Raw genomic sequence first — 22,380 nt, 5'->3', positions numbered from 1 at the left:
CTTTGAACATTACTGGGAAAAAAACACCTCAAGAGTAATGTTAACTCATGCAAAATTCACACTTTAACAAGAATATTATGTTGGCAAAATCCTGCTGGAGAGGCCAGCCAGCGTATCTACGACTGGTGATGAAAGAATAAATCGTGCTAGTCACATAACTGCTTCCTCTACAACCTGCAGCTGATTGATGGTTGCGGGGATGTCAGTAACACAGTTAAGTAAGAGGTATCTCAAAAGTCTCAGATATGCACAGAGGAGAGAAATGAGGAAACTGAGAAAAGTCCACTGAAAAATAAACATACCTTATACCCGCTTTCAGAATAAATTTTTCTACAGCTGGGGATGTTACATCTTTTTCAACAAATGATCCTATCCAACATCTTGCTGTGGCTCTCTGGCAGTGAGGACTTCTGAATACTAATGCCCATCTCTGTACCACTCAGCTACGAAACCCGATCTTATTTATAGCAAGCTCAACCACCCCTATCGTCACCCTTTGAACGAGACAGTCCCATTGAGCGTGTCCTCTGTTCCCCAGCACTCTTGGGACTTGATCCACCTCACCGCTTGAAAGGTGAGTTTCCAAGAGTCTGCAAGCTGTCATGAAGGCGGTCATCTGTCTTGGCATCCCGAGAAGCTGGTTCAGTATCGTGGCAACAAACTCTACCCCCACCCAGGCAAGTAAACTGGAAGGTGTCATTCCAGTTAAATGAGCAAGGTGACTTTTGGAGTTCTGGTTTGGCTCTGTGATAGCCACCTGCAGAGTTTTTAGTTGCAATGTAATCTACACTTTTCAAAGAAGTTTCTGCTACACTGCTTTTGCACGCTGCAGGCAGATCAAAGGCTGAAAGCACATAGACAGTACTTCAATACTAAATCTTCTTTGATTTCTAGGAAAACAGCATCAAGAAATATAGTTTTTTACTTCAAAATGTGCTAACAAACCGATTCTCTGATTGCTCTTTGGATAAGCCTCTCTTTCCCCGCTAACAGTCAGATCCTAGAAGACACCACACCTTTTTGCAGGAGACCATGACGAGCAGTTTACCATCAATATTAAACATAATCAAGCTCTAATGACTGCTTGGGTGAAATCCAATCACGCTGCACATATATTTAACTAAAGTAGTCTAGCAAAACAAAGCAACAATTTACTACTTCAGTAATTAGCTGGTGTGGGTATTTGGAGAAGCTGCTTTTAAATGCATGGTATTGCCAACTACCAACATTTTTACAGAACCACTGAAATACAGGAATGGCTCTGGGACTGACTCTCATTACATGAAAAACAACTGTTTTCAAAGTTTCTAACAATCACAGATGCACAGAAAATGCAGGTTTTTTAAAAAAACTTGGAGAAAACCTCACACCTCAATGAAGTGCTTCTGGGCTAGAAGGAAAGATAGAGAGCTCAGAAGCTCGCAGAGCTACAGGCAGTAAATCTGAAGCGCAGCCTGGCTTGACCTTTTGTTTTCATCCAATTTGACTGAAAAGCCTCAGCAGCCAACAAGTAGTTGATGCCCTCTGACACTGCCCCATCAATCCCTCTGCTGAACTTGAGAGGGATAAAGGAAAGGAGCTCCCCCAAGGAGAACTGAGGAGCCTTCTAAAACAGATGGAGAATAATAGAATGGTTGAGGTTGGAAGGAACCTTGAAGATCATAGAGTTCCAACTCCCCTGCCATGGGCAGGGACACCTTTCACTAGACCAGGTTGCCCAAGGCCACATCCAGCCTTAAACTCCTCCAGAGATGGGGCCTCAACAACTTCTCTAGGCAACCTGATCCAGTTCCAAAAGCATCTCAGAAGACAATCTCTGAATAAACAACATCTCCAGATAAACAGAAAAGCACAAGTCTATTGTCAGGTTCTTCCCTCTGTGAGTAGATTGGGAAGTCCTCCTACTGAGGATATCATAGTGAGGCAGATACTGCTTTTGATCTCAAAGTCAGGCTCCTGGAGAGTTTTGGCTATGAATATATGCAAACATTTCCACTGAAACTAACAGTACATAATCAATCATGCCCAGCATGCTGTACGGATCAACAATACTCTCTCTCATCAGAAGGCTGCCCAGAGCTACGTTCCTGGAGAGACCAGGGAAGAAAATCACTTAGGGATGAAAACACAGTACTGCCTATACTGTTTCTTTATAATGATGGTCAGAAAACACGGCTGCAATTCATTTTGCTCCAGTTTTCTGTAGCTATTCTAGAAGGACTTAGAGAGGCAACAGGGGAGAGAATTCCTAAAGATGTTTCATTTACTTTATTTCAATTATTTCACATATTCTTCCATTGAATTATAAACTAAAGTATAGGTACATTAATAAAAATTAATTTTGCAGTAATTGAGCAACTTTTTTTTAACATATAAAAGAAACAGAAGATAGCAAAGTCCAATGTATTACTGTCATGGCAAATGTCACTGCTTGATAGCAGTGAACCAGAAAAGCACAGGAACTAGAAGGTTTTATTACACAATAGCTATTTTCACACTATAGGAAGAGCTTAATCAGATGAGGTTTAGCTTTGGCTTGCCCTTTAAGAGCACAAACCTAACATAGAAAAAGTTAGACAGTTAGAAAGTTCATATTTCTTTCTTTTTTTTCCAGAGAAGACAGGGCACAGGAGGACTGGCAAAAAGGAGAATGATGTGGCAAGGGGATAATACAAATTTCACAATATTTTGAGGTCATCTAGCAAAAGGTTAACAAAAGCAAAACTATTCAAACACTCCCACCCATCAGAGGGGTAGGAGTGATGCTTGCCTAGTTCTTTCTTTAATTCTCTTAACCTTTTGGGCATTTCCAGTTACTTCTTTCTGGGACACCAGAAAGGACATCACTTCTTACACTAATGCATAAAAACTTTGGTGGATTTCCAGCTACAGCTGGTCAAAACACTTCTGTCTAAGAGGACCTTTAACCCCATCGCAATTTCCAGACATTTATTCTCACATTTTACTCAAAAAAAGGAAACTTCACCCCTTGGTCTCATTGCCTACCCTTGCATCCTCATCCTCCAAGAGGCAGAAGCCATTCCGCGTGTGCCTGACCTGCACTGAGTCCCTACATCATGACTCACACCCTCTCTCCCACCGTATCAGCAGGCCAGGCTTTTTCTTGTCTTGTTGACTTGCTTTGGGAGCAAATGTGCATTATGGTAAGTAACTGACAAAAATACAAATGAGCAAACAGGCTCAGTTAAATTTCACACCACTGCCTACTGGGGTGATTACATCTCACCTCTACAAATGCAGGTGCCCGAAACACTGATAGACCTGTGCTTGCTTCTGCCCACAAGACAAGGTGATAAGTCCCTCAGTGACATCACTCTCACTTTTTTCAGAAAATGACCTTTCACTACTCAGATCCTAGGGATCCGGGCTGTGTTTGATCATTCATGTTTGAACTGGGGGTCAATCTAAAGCATATTCTCCTCTGTTGTACAAATAACATCTCAATTCTCAGAGATAACTGCGAGCGGTCAGACCCCTTTCTCCAAGACAGCAGTCCTTTACACACAAAAACTACCAATAAATTTAAAGAGAAAGTAAGGAATTCAAATTTCCTTATTATATTCAATAATTCATCTACTCAAGCTGAACAGTTTCATTTAAGCTCATCTGAGTTTCAGAAGTAGGCAAGCTATTTAGCTCGTATAAATTTTGTTCAAAATGACCAAATGAAGAAATCTGAAAAAGGGAAAGACCTAATGCTGTTAACCTGTCATTTCATTTTTGCATTCCAAAGCACAAAAATCAGTAAGAAAAAGTCACGGTCTCCTCCTCTTTTAATCCAGTACAGTACATAGTGTAGAAAGAAAGGTCTGCAGTATTTCTGCTAGACGAAATAGAAAATGTAAACAACGAATGTAAAAATTTAATTTAATTTCACTATTACAATTCTCCTGCATTCAATAAAATATTTATGTCAGGTCTGCTACATTTAGCCTGACACTATTACTTTGAATATGAATATTACTATGAAGCACCTTGAAGATGCCAGGACTTTGATGGTTAAGACCTTGTACACCAGATACCCCAGTTCAGGTCCTTGCTTCAAATACAACAACAAAAGAACCTGAACCCACACCTTCCACGCTCCAGGCTAACTGTTGGGCTAATTAGACCTAACTAATAACAGTTATGCGCTTGCCTGGAGCGTGGAAGGTGTGGGCTCAGGTTCTTTTGTTGTTGTATTAATTAATTAGATCTGCCTCTTCTTTCAAGATTTCATTAACAAACAAAATTCTAAGTGTCCAAGATTTCCATTAGTTTCCTATTTTCTCACACGTGCATGTGAGACGGCCACCAGCCTGTCCCTGCTCTACAGTTCCATCTACTGTAATTTCAGTGCACCTGAGTACCAACCACCCGAAACACCAGGGACACCAGATATTTTCACAGACCTAAAATTTCGAAGTCTATAAGCAATAATGAAAGCCACATGGGTGAATGCCTCAGAAACAACAATTATTATGCCAGTGTTTTCTGAACTGTTAGTTATTTTGGATACAGTGCCTCATGAAGATTTTCATTCTTATTCACTGAGATCCTTAAAAACAGATAAGATGGGATAGGCTTTGCGTCATTTTATGGTCAAAGAGAAGTATACTTATCCATGTTACCAGCTCTTTGGCAGACACTTTTTCAGAGCTCTTATGGAGACACTCACACGCCCTTGTTAATAAGGATTCTGCAGTATGATAAACTTCTGCCTCAGAATCACTTACGTATTTTCCTGGGTTTAGTCAGATACTGCAAAATTTAACATTACCCTTTACCCTGGCATCTGAAGTAAAGCGAGCAACCTCCTCAGCTCCACTAAGGTTTTAAAACAAAACAAATAGCAAGCTTAATTTCCACAGCATTTTTCTACTTCAAAACAATAGAAGAAAGTTTTATGTAAAGAGGGCATATGTAGCAATCACAGAATCACAGAATTTTCAGAGTTGGAAGGGACCTCTAGAGATCATCTAGTCCAACTCCCCTGCTAAAGCAGGATTGCCCAGAGCACATTACTCAGGACTGCATCCAGGCAAGTTTTGAAAATCTCCAGAGAAGGGGCCCCCACAACCTCCCTGGGCAGCCTGTGCCAGTGCTCTGTCACCCTAACTGTAAAGAAGTTTTTTCGTGTGTTGGAACGGAACTTCCTATGTTCCAACTTGTGCCCATTGCCCCTCGTCCTGTCACTGGGAACCACCGAGAAGAGTCTGGCTCCATCCTCCTTCAACCCACCCTTTAGATATTTGTAAGTAATAATAAGGTCTCCCCTCAGCCTTCTTTTCTCCAGGCTAAAAAGTCCCAGCTCTCTCAGCCTTTCCTCATAAGGGAGATGCTCCAATCCCTCAGTCATCTTGGTTGCCCTTCGCTGGACTCACTCCAGCAGTTCCCTGTCGCAGCCCAGGATTCCATTGGCCTTTTTGGCGACAAGGGCACATTGCTGGCTCATGGACAATTTACTATCTACCAGGACCCCCAAATCCTTCTCCTCAGAACTACTTCCCAGCAGGTCCACCCCTAACCTATACTGGTGCTTAGCATTGTTTCTCCCCTGGTGCAGGACCCTGCACTTGCTTATGTTGAACCTCATTAGGTTCCTCTCTGCCCAGCTCTCCAGCCTGACCAGGTCACGCTGGATGGCAGTGCAGCCCTCTGGAGAGTCAGCCACCCCTCCCAGTTTGGTATCATCAGCAAACTTGCTGAGGATACACTCTGTCCCCTCATCCAGGTCATTAATGAATACATTAAACAAAATTGGACCAAGTATCAACCACTGGTTACAGGCCTCCAACTAGACTTCGTGCCACTGATCACAACCCTCTGAGTCTTGTCACACAGCCAGCAATAAGAAACTGAAGATCATATGAAAGTCCTTATTTCTCCTACGCTTTTGTAAACATCATCTGATTAGTTCAAGATGACCTTTTGTAACTGGATATGACAAATAATCTGTGAAGGCTATCAGCAAGCTGCAAAGGTGGATGGATGTTCTGATCAGAGGAGAGGACAGTCGACCCAACAAGTCCTGCCAGGAGAAGAACAGAGGAGGAATTCACCTCTGGGGAACACGCAACTCCATCAGCGCAGTCCTAGAGAGAAGACTGGAAGGGGCTTATAATGAGGAAGGAGAACGTCGAATGCCTGGACTCTCATTTCTCAGAGAATATGACTTACGAGATCAAACTGTGCTGAAGAGGAAGAGAGAGCGGGCATCCCCCTCATTACAACAACAAATATTTAGTAAGACCTCCAAGCAAAGGTTTTAGCATTCTTCCTGTCTGCTGTGGACAAATGGCCCAATAAATCACCTCAGATTAAAAGGGAAACTTGAATTGGTCCTCAAAACTGTAGCAACAGCGACCAAGATGCTTATCATACTATCAAATTTAGACTCTAGGTTTATTTTCTGCTTCATTTTCTAATTCTGCTAATGAAGCAGCTCAACCTGCATGTCTGAAAACATGCAACAACATCATATGATCGTTTATCTGTTCACAACAAAACACAGGAGCAACAAACAATTTTAGAAGGCACCTTTGCAAATGAACATATTTCCTATCATCTTAAGCATCTTGTGCTCACAACTGGTGTCACAACTAGTCTTAAGGAGGCATTAAAGATGTTTATTCATTCTCATTTCCGACTTGTTGGGGAAAAAGTGTCCATCACTCCAAGGGGGTATGATCTTGTAGTTACAGAAAAGGGGAGCTTGACTGCTTCTTCAGGTAGATTATCTGCATGAAGTCACACAAAAAGGCACCTAAATCCTGTACTTCGGAGGCCTGAGTTATAAAATGGAAATGCTAACATATGGTTTAAGCAGGAGGCTGGACTAGGTGACTTCCTGAAGTCCCTGCTGACCAGAATTTTCTGATGATTCTGTTTGCTTTGGGACACATAAGCATGAATGAGAAGGGCAGTCAGCCACTGCAGCGCTGATTACTGGTGAAAATCTCAAATAAGCATCCTAACATTTTCAAGCTTGTAATATATAGCTTTTTACTAGATGGGGGAGGGGGGGCAGGGGGCGCAGAAAATCCTGTCAAAATGCTCATGAATTTTGCAGTTTTCATAATTGTCATCTATGATAGCCAGAGAAAAACAACAGTCATCCTGTTCCCGATGATGTAGCCAAACTGCTGGTTTGCATTGGGTCTTAAAAAGCAAACAAACCAAAAACCAACAAAACATCCAGTTTGACTACATATTTTTTAAGTGGCACTATAAATTCAGTGAAATGCTTTCCGAGTTTATCAGGCAGGTTAAGAAAAAATCTGATGCCAACATGAAATCACAAACAACAAAACCAAAAAGCACTTGTCATCTTGCAATGCAGAATACCAAACTTGTTGTCAGTTTTCACCACTGATACAAGTGAGTCTGTTTACTATAAAAGAAACATACCCAGTAATGCTAATGTTCAGCATTTCCTAGAGGAGTCATTCCTGTTCACTCTCAAAGCAGTGAAGTCCTTCACCAAAGTTCAAGGTTCTAGACTCTGTATTTTTGAGCCCCTTCTCTTTAAATCACTACTAGCCAGTATGAAATTCTCAGTTCCTCCTTCACTTATTACTATTGCAATAAATATCAGGAAGAAAAAAAAAAAAAGACAAATAAACCTTGAATTTCGTGCTGTGATATCTGTCAAATCTCAGATTAAAGAGTAAGTATTTTTTCTCAAAATAATTCCCTACAAATAGTTTATAATTAAAAGTGGAACTGCCCAGATGTGAATGCTGAAGACACAAACGTTTATGTTCATTCACAACACGTCCTCAAGGAATAACAAATTGAAAAGTAATACCAAAATATTCAAATCCCCATTTTGTACAGATTTGATTTCCTTGCATTGGCCTTTCCTCACTACTTGTTTCTATTAATTAATTTAATAGACCATATTATGACCCAGCTGTACATCTATACAGGGATATAACAAACCATAAAGATGCTACATCCTCACTATACAGCGTAAGTGACTGCACACTCCCATGAGTATAAAGTGGCTGCACATATGACAGTACAAAAAAAAAAATAAAAAAAATTCCTAGAAGGTAAGATGATTCTGTGCCTAATTTAGAAGACTTTTTCTGGATCAACAGATCAAAGCTGGATCAACAATCTCTTCCTGTTAAGACACATCCTCTTCTGGGAGTACCTCAGTTGCAGCACATTAGAAAAGCAAAAACATTGCAAAAGCGATACAAAGTCCTACACTGCAGATGGTCTCAGCTTCTGCTACTACAGTTTTCAATTTTCTAGCAGATCACTCAAGTAGTGGAGTTGCGATGGACTCTGGACTGCTCGGACACAAATACTAGTCTTACAAGTTCATCGCACTGCTTACCAAATTTGCGTCTAATAACCCATTAAAAGAGGTGTGTGTGTGTGGGGGGGAGCTTAAAACAAAAGACAACAAAACCCCCAACTTCCCTTACCTTGCTGGAGGCACATCAATATTTGAAGAAACAACCTTGCGCTTCTGTTCCAGAAGACAAACAGAACGAGTGTTTTCCTTTTCATACTCATGAGCTCTGTTTGTTTTTTTGGTCTCTGCTGTTTTTAAATCTTCCTCCTTTGTGGTGAACAGGAGAAACTGTTGCTCTGGCAGTTTTTGACTGATGTCACTTTTTACATCCTCCTGTTGAAATGCAGGGAAGGTCGTTTCACGCTTGATGCTGGCTGCCTGTAAAATTAAAAGCAATTATTAAATTTTAGTCTAATTCTCCTAAAATGTAGGGGGGTATAACCCCAACACCCACATACGTTTACTTCTAAGTAGTTCTTTGAATCAGAGAATACCATTTCTTTGCCCTTCATAAATTCTAAAACTGCCACTGATTTCTCAACGGTGTTGAGGACTATCCAGGAAAATAAGCAGTGCTTGTCCATTTGATAAAGCAGTAACTTACCTCTTAACGCTAAGTCAAAAAGATATTTTAATTGGAATATCGGAAACCACAGTATATACAGCATATTTAATGTACACACATCTGTGCTGCATAACTACGCAGAAGAAATCCTAGCTGCCCTCCTCCTAAAATTCCAGGAAAAAAGGCAGAATTTATCCAGATAAAAGGCAATCAGGAAATTAAAGCACTTCTGACAGCCGCTTACTGGGTTCTTTAACAGTTGTATTTGTAAAGAGGGTTTCTCAATGAGCATAAAAATAATTCGCTACAATCCAACTCAGCTGCCAGAAGGCAAAGGGGAGCGCGCGATGGTGGCAGGATCTCCGCAAGGAACCCAGCCAGCAGTGAGGAGCACGGACACACGCAGAAGCACTGTCAGGTTGTCTCTTTGGCTGCCAGCGCTTCCCAGATCTTCAGGCCCGCTGCTTCCCATAAATGAAGTCTTCCCAAACAAACAGGTATCTTAACAAATACACTACCTCTCTGGCATGCAACATGTCACTGTTTATAAAGAGAACTATTGTAGGGTTGCAGTAAAGAGCACAGAAAGCCGGCAGAACCAAGCCAACCCGCCTTCCCAGCAAACAAAACCAACTCCAGAATCTCGTTTGTCCTCTGCAGTACCATTCCCTGGCCAGCTAGGCTTCCTCACCTTCACGACGGCAGACCTATCTCCCAGGCTGTTGCGAGCCACTCATCCTGCCGCACATCGGCCGAGCTCCTCCAGCCCCTCCGCCTGCTAGCTTCCTTGTGCCCCTGCCAACACAGAGCCTACCAGAAGCATCTGCTAACAAGAGTGATTTCTGGATATCTGTGCTTTCAGTATCAGGAGCTTCAACTGCTAACTTGCCCTAAGTCCAGGCGATGCACCAGGGTGGCAACCCCTGCACCCAACCCAAAGAGCCAAGCAAAATATGACCCAACAATACAGACACTTGTCCATCCTTGATCAGAGGGACTTCCATGCCACACACAGCACCTCGGAGAAATCCAGATGCCTTCTAGGACTTGCAAACGGGTTCTTTTAGATACTTGTACATTACTGCTGATCTTTAATGGTGGAGAAATCCTGGATGTGTCACCCTCAGATAGTAACAGCACCAATAAGCTGAAATTCCTATGTAAACTCTTCCCCCATACTCTTCCTCCTTTTCGTTAATCAATGTATTTGTGTATATATTCGTACATAAAAATATATTCCTCTCCCCACGTATCTCCCTGTTTATAGCTTTCAAACCTTGGTAGGTATAAAAATGGTGCAACCAATTTTAAGTTCACAGGAAAAACAATCTTGCCAAGCTAATTTTGTTTTGTTCAGTAAAGTACATAACATCACTAACGCATAAATACTTCGGATCCATGATTTAATTGTATCATTCTAGTGTTTCCATGGAAGGGCTTCTAGCAGTTGCTTCAAGAACAAAACCAGAATTGTTACTTTATGAATGTAAATAGTAGAAAGAATTAGTCATTTTACACTTCTTCACACACAAACAGATGACACATTACCAAGAAAATCTGCCTGGAAGACAAAATAGTCAGCATGTGATCACATGGAATTAGGAGAAGACATATAAACAACAGAAATTTAATGATTATTTTTTAAAAAGCTTTTAGGTTTACAGTAAGCCCTTTTTTGAGTGTCTGAGGATCTTAACAGATGCTGAGTTGCCTTCAATTTTCATCAAAACTGACTTAGAAGTTATGCACTAAAGCAAAAACAACAAAAATCCTGAAAATAGCCAAGTTTCAAGATCCAGCCCCTAGAAATTATATAATGCCAAATGAAGGCGCATATAAGACTTGAATTCCATTCCCTCCACTGCCATATGGTCTTCCATTGCGTGACCCTGCATCTTTTCCTCCCTCCCCAGGACTTCCACCTTATCCAGTGCAGCAGACAGTGCTGCGCAGGGCACGAGCTTCTCCACCTGCTGAGTGTTGCAGGGTGCTGGTGGGTGCTGGTGTGCACAGGTACAAGGCAGGACCCAGTACTTCCCTCCTTGCTCCCTGCAGAACCCCTAGCAGAGATATTGTACCAAGAGCACGGGAGAGGGGCAGCCTCCCTCCTTCCCCACTCCACAATGCCAGACTGAACGTGGTATTCATCAGGATGATTTTTATTTTTTTAACCAAATAAATCCATGATTTTACCAATGGAAATTTTTTTTCCCCTCAATTTAGGGAACTGTAATATTTTACTCAGTTTCAGCAAACACACTGAGCCATACATTGTTCAGTTTTCTTTATAGACTTAAACAGTGACAACAAAAGGTTGCAGGCTCAGACTACAGCTGTACAAATAGCAGGGCCTGATGCAATAGGACAAGGGGTAATGGCTTTAAACTAAAAGAGGAAAGACTCAGACTAGATACAAGGAAGAAATTTCTTACACTAAGGGTAGTGAAACACTGGCACAGGTTTCCCATAGAGGTGGTAGATGCCCCATCCCTGGAAACATTCAAGGTCAGGTCGCTTGGGGCTCTGTGCAACCTCATCTAGATGAAGATGGCCCTGCTCATTGCAGGGAGGTTGGACTGGATGACCTTTAAAAGTCTCTTCCAACCCAAACCATTCTATGATTCTAGGAAATAAAGCCTAAAATGTAATAATCAGAATACTTGTATTGTGATACCAGATAATCTATTCATATATACATAAATTATTCTCATCCAGTTCAAATATATTAGATTAACAGCTTGGTTTTCGTATGTCAATGTGCCATAATTAACAGCCGTCCCTATGCAAGCATACAGAAGTCAGGAATGAAAAAACCACAGAAGCAGCAAGTGCTCAGGTTGCAGAGCTGCCCCCTGGCAGCTCAGGTCCTTTGGCTAAATGGCCAGAAACAGCAGAAGACCAAATCCAATGCTTATACTAACTCTCTTCCTCTCCTTCAGTTTTCAACAGATGTTTGGAAACATTAGCCTCTTTCTAAACTTTCCCTTAAGAGCAAGTGCAGATAAAGAATCTCTTCTGCTTTAAAAGCAGGCGATCACGAGAGAAAGCCAAGAGTTTCCCTCGGTGGCCACCCTCTGGTAGCTTTCTCCTGCTGGACAGACGTTTTTTTTCTTTTAATTCATCCATGTTTATGGGAGCCATTTCCACTTGAGACATCTGCCCTATCTGGAAGGGTACGGGGTCTCTTGCTGGAAATCCAACCACCTACACAAGCAGCTGTTGATAAGGGGAGCACCAAAGACCACAGTCACTTGACTGATCAGGTTCTTCGCTCTGTGGCAAACACATTGATTAACCACCAGGACCCCTCTGCTTTCAAGCTCTGCTTCACCATCACTCACAGTTTGGAGATAACACGGACAATTTCCAATATATCTTTCCAGCTAAGTTTACTGTTCTGTCACATCTTACTAGGAACTTTTTTTTTTGTCAAAGATCTTTCGTATTCTTTTAACCTCTTTGAGGCTTGTGGCAGTCCTCTAAGTCCATAACATATTTCAGCAAAAACTTCACAGAAGGTCTAGTTCAAGCAGATGCAGCCTGTCTCGCAGACAGCCAGATGTTAACACCGTAATATCAATTTGTTTCAGCTTATTTCCAATGTTTCACTTTTCTTTCTCCTTAGTTTTTCCTCAAGCTCCTTGATCATGTTGTTCCCTGATGGTTTGGCTTTTATTGTCATCATACCTCCACGTTTGCCACCTTATTGCCTCCAGTATCAACTGCTGATAAAACCTAACACAGTTTTTTCCATACACTTAATTAACCACCCCTTGTACAAGCCACTTTGTAGTAGGCTAACCGTTCTTCTATGCAATTCATTGTGTATCCTCACCCTGAAGCCATTAGCAACCTTCAGCCTACTTTCAACCGAGTCCTTTGCAATCTGGCTTCAGGCAAACAACATCGCTTGGAAGTTCAGTCACAGAAATAGGAGTTATAAACCATCTGCAAATTTTAAAAACTAGCTTTGTTTCTGTCTGCAGTTACCCTCACCTGCCTCTGACAACTTCCCTCCCATCACCACTGGGCAAGGGAGACTTTTTATACGCTGCCACTTGGAAACGACAGCTCAGTATTACCTGCAGCTTCCTCCCTGGAGCTCAGCTCTGGCACTGCCCCACGCTGGGGGTCTGATCTGGCTTTACTCCTTCCATCCCTTCTCAGCAAGCACCAGCCTTCCCACTCACTCTCCTCGGAATTTTCAACACCTAATAGCATGACCATTTCCACGGACTTCTCCGAAGGCATGAGCAGGGTCACAGAGTGGTCCTCCCTTGCTCATTTTGAAATATTCTCGCTGGCCGAGCGCAGCAGCACGGCGCTGCAGCAGCCCTGCTCCGGGCAGACCGAGACAGGTACCACTTCAACCAGGGAGTTTGGTAATCCTCCTGCCAAAACTGAAAGTAATTTCTTGCTTTGGTTTTTAAGCTGAAACTTTATTTAACAAAAAAGGAATGCGTTTTAGTTTCTGTTTTGAAGTTGTCAAGACAATGGTATATATTTAGATTGAGGGGTTTACCTTAAAGTCCTTGCTTGATTCTTTATTATTAAATGACAGAGTTTAATACTCCACGTGACAGCTAAATGATTACCACAGTTCATATTTTCAGCAGTATATAAATAATTTTTCATTGCAAAAGCCATCTTAACCTGTCTATAGAAACTTGTATTTCTTGGTGTCTTGTCATAACCAGCCCTGAACTCCACATGCCCCAATCAAGACCACGCGTTGCAATGGAAGTCCTACCCAAATTAAAGCATGCTTCACAGAGATGCAAATTTTGAGGAATTTAGAGAAATTTTTCTTTGTTCTTTACAGAGGATATGCAGAGTGCAATTTTTCAATAGTTTAGACCTTAACTTATCTGCAGTCAATTTTTGTTATGCCCCAAAGCACATCCTACTAAGATGCCCACGCTGTAGTCAAACTTCAGTCTTCTCCAATTTCAGTTAAATTTCAGCTTGGATTTTGCCCTGAACAGCAAAAAAAAAATTATTGATCAAACAGCTCAAGTATCGAACTGCCTAGTCAAGGATCAGCAAACACCAGAATAAGCAGACCTATCATATTTACATGCAAATGCAGAGACTTACATTTGACAGACTATATATGTAATCTCTGAGTACAACCTGACTGGGCTTTAGCATTTTCCCTTGCTTCTGGTGCACTGCTGCTTAAAAACGGAAGTTAGTTAATTTTCAAACAGTTCGCTAGCATTTAACAGGCATCAAGATGTCTGCGTTTCCTATACAATAGAAGGTATTAAACTCCCACGAATATTAGCATCACTTACCTGTATGCGACCCAAATGTATAGCAATATGCCTTCAAATGTAAAAACTGACTCCCACCTGTGTTCTTTCAAATTTCCTGTATTTTTTGTGCAGCACCTGTGGATCCAGGTGGGCCCACCAGGAGCACAGACCTCATTTTTAACAGGCTTTGTAATGGTCTAGCAGACAGAAGGCAATAAATAGAACTACTGAAAGAATTACCATGCCACGTACCATGCCTACTTTGCTGATGGTTTTATTAAACAACTCAGGGAGGCTCACTTACGGATGAGGAGTTGGGCAGTGGGCACCGGGTGTGATAGAAGTTGACAAGCAGAAGGCAGCTGCCCAGCGCAGAGCATCGCGCTCCCGAGCAGCGCTGCCTCCAACCCTATGACTCCAGGCAGCATCTTCAATGAAGCTACGCCGATTTACGCCATCTGATGAAGATCTGGCCACAGATTGCACCTGCTTGCCAAGAAGCAGGCTAGCAAACAGAGGGTCGGCAGAGCAAGGCTTGTGTCACGTTGTCAGGCAGCGGGACGGCAGTGAGAGCCCAGCAGGCTCCCCTGATCTTCTGGGGGGACACAGGCTAAGTCCTGTTTCTCCTCATGTTGTCTACTGGGATTCTGGAAGGACTTAGATGTCTGAGAAAGTCTCATATGTGCACAGTTTAATCCTAGAGGGCTGGGTAAATTAAATAATCTTGCAACTATGACCTATTTTGTGCCATTATCTTTTGTTCAAACAGGTAAAAGTGCTCATTTTACAACAGCAGCAATAGAAGTACCTCTAAAAAACACTAAAAATATTTTACAAGGGTGGAGGGAAGTATCTGTACAAAAGCTCACTGCATCCAAAACTCCCTATAAAAAAAAACAAAACAAACCCTAGTGGGAAAAAGCGTTGGGAAACCAGCTCCTTAAAAAAAAAAAAAAAAAAAAACCAACACACACCCCCCCACAAATAAAACAACCACACCTTAACTTAATAATCCTGATGCCATTGCCATGTTTCCATTTTTGTATGAACTTCCTCTTGTCCCTCAACTCGTAAAGCTATACTTCCTTTACTTCAGCTGCAGGCCACCATAACTGGACTCAACCCCAGCGTCACTTCATTCCAAGAACCACAAGATCCCTCAGAAGCCACACCGGCTGCTTTCCAGACTGGGGGGAGGCTGAGGGTGGGGTGGGGTGGGTGGGAAACATGCTAAGTAAAAAACATATACCAAAAAACCCCACCCCAACAGTCACCCAACACACTGCTCCAATTCCAGATAAATTTGCATTGTCAACAGATAAATAATTTTAACTTAATTGTGGGTCCTAGGCCTATGTACAATATTAACACTATATAGCTGTTAAAGAAGACACAGTTCAGGATGAGTTTTTGATTTCCATCTAACTTACTACGCAATCCGTTGGTCTAATTCCATCAAAAACTTTTGATTAAACACCAACTAAAAAACCACCAGTAGCTACAAGATGGTTTAGCACCAGCCAACCTGCCGAATAACTCTGTTGGGTTTTATAAACAATTTTTTCAGTCTGACTTTGTGACCATCTCTTTCTGTTTTCTGAAATAGTTGTAAGCCTGCTGAGTGTTAGGGACTGCCAATAAAACTTCCATCTGGTAAGAAAACAAAAGTCACAGGATTATTTTTTAAAAAGGCTTTAGCAACATTTTTGATCTACTACAAAACAAATTTGCAGCTCACTGGGGGAAGCAAAAAGTAATCAAGGTATTTCACCCTAGCACATTAACAGAAAACAATGATGAAATATATAATTTAACATGATACATATTTAAAAAGCTCAGCCAAAACAAGAGCTCCTTTCAGGCTAGCCTGAACAGCTAGGCTATGCTCTAGTGATAAGCCACTTTTCTGAACAAAAAAGAAATCAGGAATAAAGTTCACAAGCAGCAATGAGAAACACTGAACTTACTACCGAGATAACATCACGCAAGTGAAAAATAGGTAAATTAAATCCCCAGAAGGACAAAGGTTTTGGTTTATTCGTACTACTTAGTACAGTATTTCCAAGTTCAAGTTCCCATAACAGAGGTTTTTTTATGTAAAAAGGCTCAAATTTTTGCCATCCCAAAACAGCATCCTCACTGGAAGGAAAGAATGCACTGAATTTCCATTTCACCAGAAATCTTTATTCATACTGGAATACAAAGAGATAAGACAGATTCTCATAATGATGCTTGGAAATAATCTGCCCTGAATTTCAATGTATTATTACATTTTCGAGTATACTTTGCATTTAATTACTTGCTTCACCAGCAGTTGCTCATTACACATAAACCATGTCAATCTAATCACTCTAAGCATTTGTAAACTGCTGCTCTCTAACAATATGGAAGATAATGCATTTTAACATCACTGTAAGTGTTCTTTACAATATGTACTATGCATTAATGTACAGTAATGTAGTGTTCGTTTTCAGCCAGGCTAGGACAAAGTCCCTATCTTCACCGTTTGACTGAATATACAAAACCTTCCATAGAATGTATTTTCTAGGTATTAAAATACAAATCTAAACATTTATGTTGCCTGGACTCACAATATGGTGTTAGGCAACAAGAATTGGAATCAGCAAGTTTCTACCCTGTCATCATCACATGTATGTCAGCGCTTATCTGGCTAAACACAACTCATCTACAAAAAACACATATCCCAGCACCAGCCTCAGGTTTCTGAATTATACACCAGCTATCCAGATGAATGACAGAAACTTTCACTCCTACATTTGAAATTTGGTACCCATCCAGGTACCTGTTGTACCCCAAATAGAACTGCTACCAATTTGTGACATCTGAAATTCTGCGCTACCTGGCACAAGAAGCACAGGTGTTATGAAAACTGGACAGAGGGGTGTTGCTAAGATTACAGGGGGAGACAGAGAGGAACATTGGGAATCCATGGCCCTTCCCATACACCATTTTCAGGTCTAAACAAAAATGATTCAGAGATATTTGAGCCTCTTCCTCTCCACCATGTGAGCAGAAGGATGAAGATGTGAAAATACGGCAGCTTCCTTTCCCATCTCATATGCAGCCATAGTAAGTTCCTTACAGAAAAGTACATGACATGACTTCTAAGATAATCAGACACCAATTAGTAACAATTACCAAATATTAACACTAATTATTGAATGCGTGCTTCTTCAAAATTTGCTTGCAATGTTTAGGTCTCAAAGAAAGGTCTCCGTGCTCTGTATTCTGGACGTGCTGCACATGCAAGCGGATGCCTTGCAGTCACCGTTCTGCGAACCTGGCTAGCTGGGTTCAACTGGGCGAGGGGACGGCCCCAGGGCATTGGCATCTCTGGAAGGATCTCAGCAGAGGTCTTTCAGCCCTGTTTTCCTTTTCTTAAATAAAACAAGCCCCTGAGAAACACATTGCCCCTAAACATCTAAAAATTAAGACGCTAGCTTGGAAAGCCTTCAACAGGAGGAAAGTGAAGGACCATAGTTGCAAAAATCCAGGTTCATTTTTCATTTAGCAAACCTGTTGCTGCACTTGCATCTTTGCTAAACACGCTCATCATCGAGCGCTCGGGTACTCCACTAGGCTAAAAAGGACTTGGCTGGCCAGGAACAGGCAGCCATAATTGCCTTCCCAATTATTGGTTCCACAAACAATGAGTCTAAAATGAACTAAACCAATTATCACATTTTCTCGCGGCGACGTACGTGCCTGGCCGTGCAAGCGGGAAGGGTGCCTGCCAGGCAGCGCGCTGCTCTCGCCTCTCCTGCGGCGAAAGCAGCGGGAGCGGTGCCCGATGCCAACGGGGCAAGCTGTGGCCACACACAGGACAGGAAAGGAACTGGAAATGTATGCCCTGGGCTGGTCAGGGAGCACTGATGGACAGAAGTGGAGGATACGCCTAGGTCTCGCTGGCCACCTCTGGGGAAGTTTGAAAAATCTGGAATTGGAGATAAAAACAAGTGTGCTAATGTAGGGTAGCAGGGAAGTTCAAACAAACTTTTTTGTTCTTATTTCTATTACGTTACTGATTGTAATAACAAGCTGTAATTAGCGCGTGCCATCAAATCAGGTGTCTTACTGCACTGGCTGAAGCTCTGAAACCTCACGTCAGGGTATTTTCTATGGTATGCCTATGAACACCTACGAAATGGTGATTTTTCCTACTTGTAAGAGATGCAAAAAGGGTCCCAGAAGCCAACAGGAAAGCACCTATTGTCGTTGCTGCCTCTAATTTTGATTCTGTCTACATTAAGAAGTTGTACACAACAACTTAAGTTTTAAGTAGCTTAATACAGCCTTATGTATGGACTGTCTTATGGACAGAAATAACAATCTGGCCCATATTTTCCAAATTTTATGTGCAAATAAAATATCTTTAATTTCAACTATTTCAAGACCATTGCTGAAGATGTATGTGAAACTCCACCTGTTTCTCTTTTCATTTGCTGGTTGGTTGGGATCGGTAAGGATGGCAGTGGTTCAAACCAGAAGGGAGAAATACCATCACTCCTCCTATCATCTCATTTAGGATCAAGCAAGAAGAGCTCCCAAAAATCAGACCATACAAGAGGCAGTGGGGAATTCCCCACGCTTACTAGAAGATTTTGGAAATGTTGCCTCACTGCTCCTGAGTAAGAAACCCTTGATCAATTCATCTACATTTGGAAGCCCTCCTCCTCTGTCGGGATAGAGATATATAGGAGAGTATGTCTACTGAGAAGAAAAACATACTAGCTTTATTTTCAAGATCTCTTGCAAATAAGGTACAGAGAGATGCGAGATCTCTAAGGTTAGAAGCGACTGTCTGACTTTGGAAGAAGGCAGCCAAGATGAGATGCTGCAGATCCTAGATCACTTAAACGGGTATGGAAATGTAATCTATTTGCCTGAGCATACTGGGAATAGACTTTGCTCTTTTTTGTTTGTTTAAATTATGGGATTTCAGTTAAATTAAACCAAGGTACTTCACAGACGTATCCAACTGTTGTAACTTCCGAATGAAACAGGCACTGTGAATGAAAGCTTCAAGGGCCAGTGCTGATCCCTGAAGCTGAGAGTCTGGAGGAGATACTACAAGATCAGAATTAAGTGCGCATCCTTATCTCCTCTAACTGATCTCAATCCTGGAAGTAGAAAGCCTGGTCCTTCAGAGGAGGTGAAGAAGCAAGCAGCATTGCCCCCCCCATTAAGGGATTCTCCCAAATCTATGTTCAGCTCCAGACAAAAATATTTAGCAGCTTTCCTGTTCAGAGTAGGAGAGGTGCCAAAAAGGGGGTTTATTTTTGGGTCTGACTATGCAGAGAAGTGGTACCACAGAGTTTCACCTCATTATCCCCAGAAGCTAACACTAGTAGAAACCTCCAGAGGCCAAACGTGACCTTCTCTTCCTCGGCCACTCCAGAAACCATGCCTCTATGAAACCACTAGAGGGATGCAAGAATGTCTTATGGGAGAAGAGCCTTCACAAAGAACCCAAAGAAAAACCAAGCCCAAAGTCAAGCACAGCCTAACCAGTCAAATGGTTGCTGTCCTCTAGGAGAAAGGCTTGCTCCCTTACTTGCTTTCCTCTTCCTCCCTATGCAGGCCCTAGCTGTGATATCCCATCTTTTCCTCTGCACTATCAAGATGCTTGACAAGCCTTTCCCCAAGTCACCTTAATTTATGGAGGCTACAGAGCCTACAGGCTCTCTGCTGCATGTGTTTCTGGCTGTTTCAGTAGCCCACAAAAGCACACAACGAATTCTGTCACGAGCTAGTGCATGGCTGGGAGCTGGAGGAAGGATGGAGAGGGGAACACTTTCCCCATTTCGGAACCAATGAAACATTAAGTCATCTCACTATGGCTCCACAAACACTGTTTGGTTTTACCCAGTGCGCTGACACAAAGCACACTGTGCTGCAAAGGCTGCTTCTCCAGCAGAGGGACCTACTAGCACAAAAAGAGAAACACCTGCAAGACCAACCACTTCTCTCCTGCTGTAAGAAAGTAAGAAGAATCGTCTGGAATAGTGGTGGCTACGCATGTTGAAACAAAATATCACCGTAAATCCTTAGCAACCGCCAGTTCACCCTTATTCATTTTTCTACTTTTTCCATATAGCTCTGTATGCCAAATGTGGACCACTTTCCATGACTTTATGAACCACGAGTTACAGAGGAACCACCACTAACCTAGACCTAAGAGCAGCAAGAACTGCATCACAGTGTTCTCTTTAGAAGTATTTCAAAGTAGAAAAATCAGATTTTATTTTTTTTTCCCCTTTGGCAGTACTTAGATTTGTCACCATTACATCAAAAAAAAAAAAGAGATGTTGAAAAATATTTGGTCAAAAGCATTTTTGATCCAAAGAGACTTCTTTCTGCCATTTCAAAGGGATGTGCATGTATACATAAGAGATCAGGTTGGTTCAAACATTTAGCTCGCTAAATTTACAAAGTCCAATTTACAGAAGGTTATTGTACAGTTTTTTTCTCTATGTCAGTATGATGCAGGCATTAGCCACTTTATCTGCTGAAGCAGAAACAAAAGTGTAACTATCCAGTCCTATGACTGCCTGTTATAATTGTACTGCCTATCTAAAGTTCAAGTAACCTTTTATCCCCTATATTAAAAAAATACATTAAAGATGGTAAAATGATGAGCTATATAATTTCACACTTCAGTATCTAATCATTGAGGCGTTTTACCTTCCCTCTGATTTTGCGTTCAGTGATCATAATGATCTTCTACAGACTGAAGCAATACTTAAAATTATTAGGACTGCTGTGGAAAGGCTTCAGGAGACTAATGGATTCACCCTTGTGGTTACATAATTGGGCTGAAATCCCAAGTCTGCTTAAACTAGCAGAACTTTTCTATCAACTTCAGCTGAGTCAGGATTTTATGGAAATTTGATTATTTATGTTTTGCAAAAACACCAATAAAAAAAGATGTGTATTTTTATCCAAAGTTCAAGCAACAGAAGTTGTTCGGTTTCCTGTCTTCATTAGTTTTGTTGTCAAACAACAAATACCACCCACACATGTACTTTTTAATACAATGAGACAAATGTCACCGCAATCATAGTTTGGGATTGGAAAATTTGGCAAAGTCCCAGAGTGGTGAAAGTGATCCCATCACAGATTGTTCAGCAGCAATGATAACATTAAATTCTTATGTGCTCTGTTCGGCAACATACTACACTGAAAAATGTCAACACAAGCCCTTGGAATTGAAGCTGATCACCATAGGAGCAAGTGCATGCTCTTTTTATTCACTTTATATTTCCTGCTCAATTTTTGCAAATAAACACAACCACTAATAAGAGTTTCTCTCTTAGCCTACCATCCTTCTGTAGTCTTTGTGCTAGCCTCAAGCAGCGTGAATAGTAAAGCTGCTCACTATTTTTAGAAATAAGCAATTCAACAGATCACTTAAAAGTATTACAAAGCCAATGGGCACTCTCATTCTGAAGGGGGGGGAGCGTCCTTGCTCAATCCACAGCAGTATTTACAGAGCAGACACCAGCCAGGACCAGCATCCTCCCTACTGCCCAAGCAGTAGGACTTACCACGGGCTCCCATCTTTGAGATGGCCAAGTGGCACAGTCTGAGGCACAGATTTATCCCACAGTCTGCTGAGATGTCTCTGGTGCTCTCTTATCACTGAAATTTCTAATGTAGCAGCTAGGAAAACACAGAGTAGGACTCGAGGGTTCAAAGCTGACTGTTAGGCTTCTCCATAACCTTGGGTCAGAAGCAATGTTATGGAGAGGCATATATGGCCCATGTGTCTGCACTTGTTGTACGACACGTTACAAATGTTAATTACCAGACCATGAAAAGCACTTTCCTAAGACTTAGTTTTCAGATGTAAGAAAGGTCACTTCTGTTTTCAAGAAGAAGGACCCAGGGAACTACTGGCTGATCAGCCTCACCTTGATTCCCAGGAACACAATGGAGCAGCTTATCCTAGAATCCATTTCCACGCATATGAAGGACAAGAAAATCACTGTGAGTAGTCAGCATGGCTTCACCAAGGGGAAGTCATGCTTGGCCAGCCTGACAAATCTCTAGGATGAAATGACTGGCCTGGTAGATGAGAAAAAAGCAGCAGATATTCTCTATCTAGACGTCAAGAAGGCTTTTGATGTCATCTCCCACAACATTCTCACAGACAAGCTACTGATGTATGAGCTGAATCTCCCACAACATTCTCACAGACAAGCTGCTGATGTATGAGCTGAATG

The 22,380-nt window shown here is 41.7% G+C and overlaps 1 protein-coding gene across 1 annotated transcript in view; it reads right to left on the bottom strand.

Moving 5' to 3' along the window:
* Positions 1-22,113, bottom strand: part of ZNF704 (zinc finger protein 704) — an 88,259-nt gene extending 66,146 nt beyond the window's left edge. Inside the window, exons 1-2 of the mRNA XM_009891957.1 lie at positions 22,069-22,113; positions 8,442-8,689 (exon numbers count right to left, since the gene is read on the bottom strand). Coding sequence (XP_009890259.1) covers positions 8,442-8,689; positions 22,069-22,113 — 293 coding nt within the window. The remainder of the gene's footprint in view (positions 1-8,441; positions 8,690-22,068) is intronic.
* Positions 22,114-22,380: the final 267 nt, after the last annotated feature.

This window comes from Charadrius vociferus, unplaced genomic scaffold (genome assembly GCF_000708025.1).
Source record: "Charadrius vociferus isolate BGI_N301 unplaced genomic scaffold, ASM70802v2 scaffold15, whole genome shotgun sequence".
NCBI classification, from domain to species: domain Eukaryota; kingdom Metazoa; phylum Chordata; class Aves; order Charadriiformes; family Charadriidae; genus Charadrius; species Charadrius vociferus.
The sequence above is the reverse complement of the archived record's forward strand: the minus strand, read 5'-3'. Positions and strand labels throughout refer to the sequence as shown.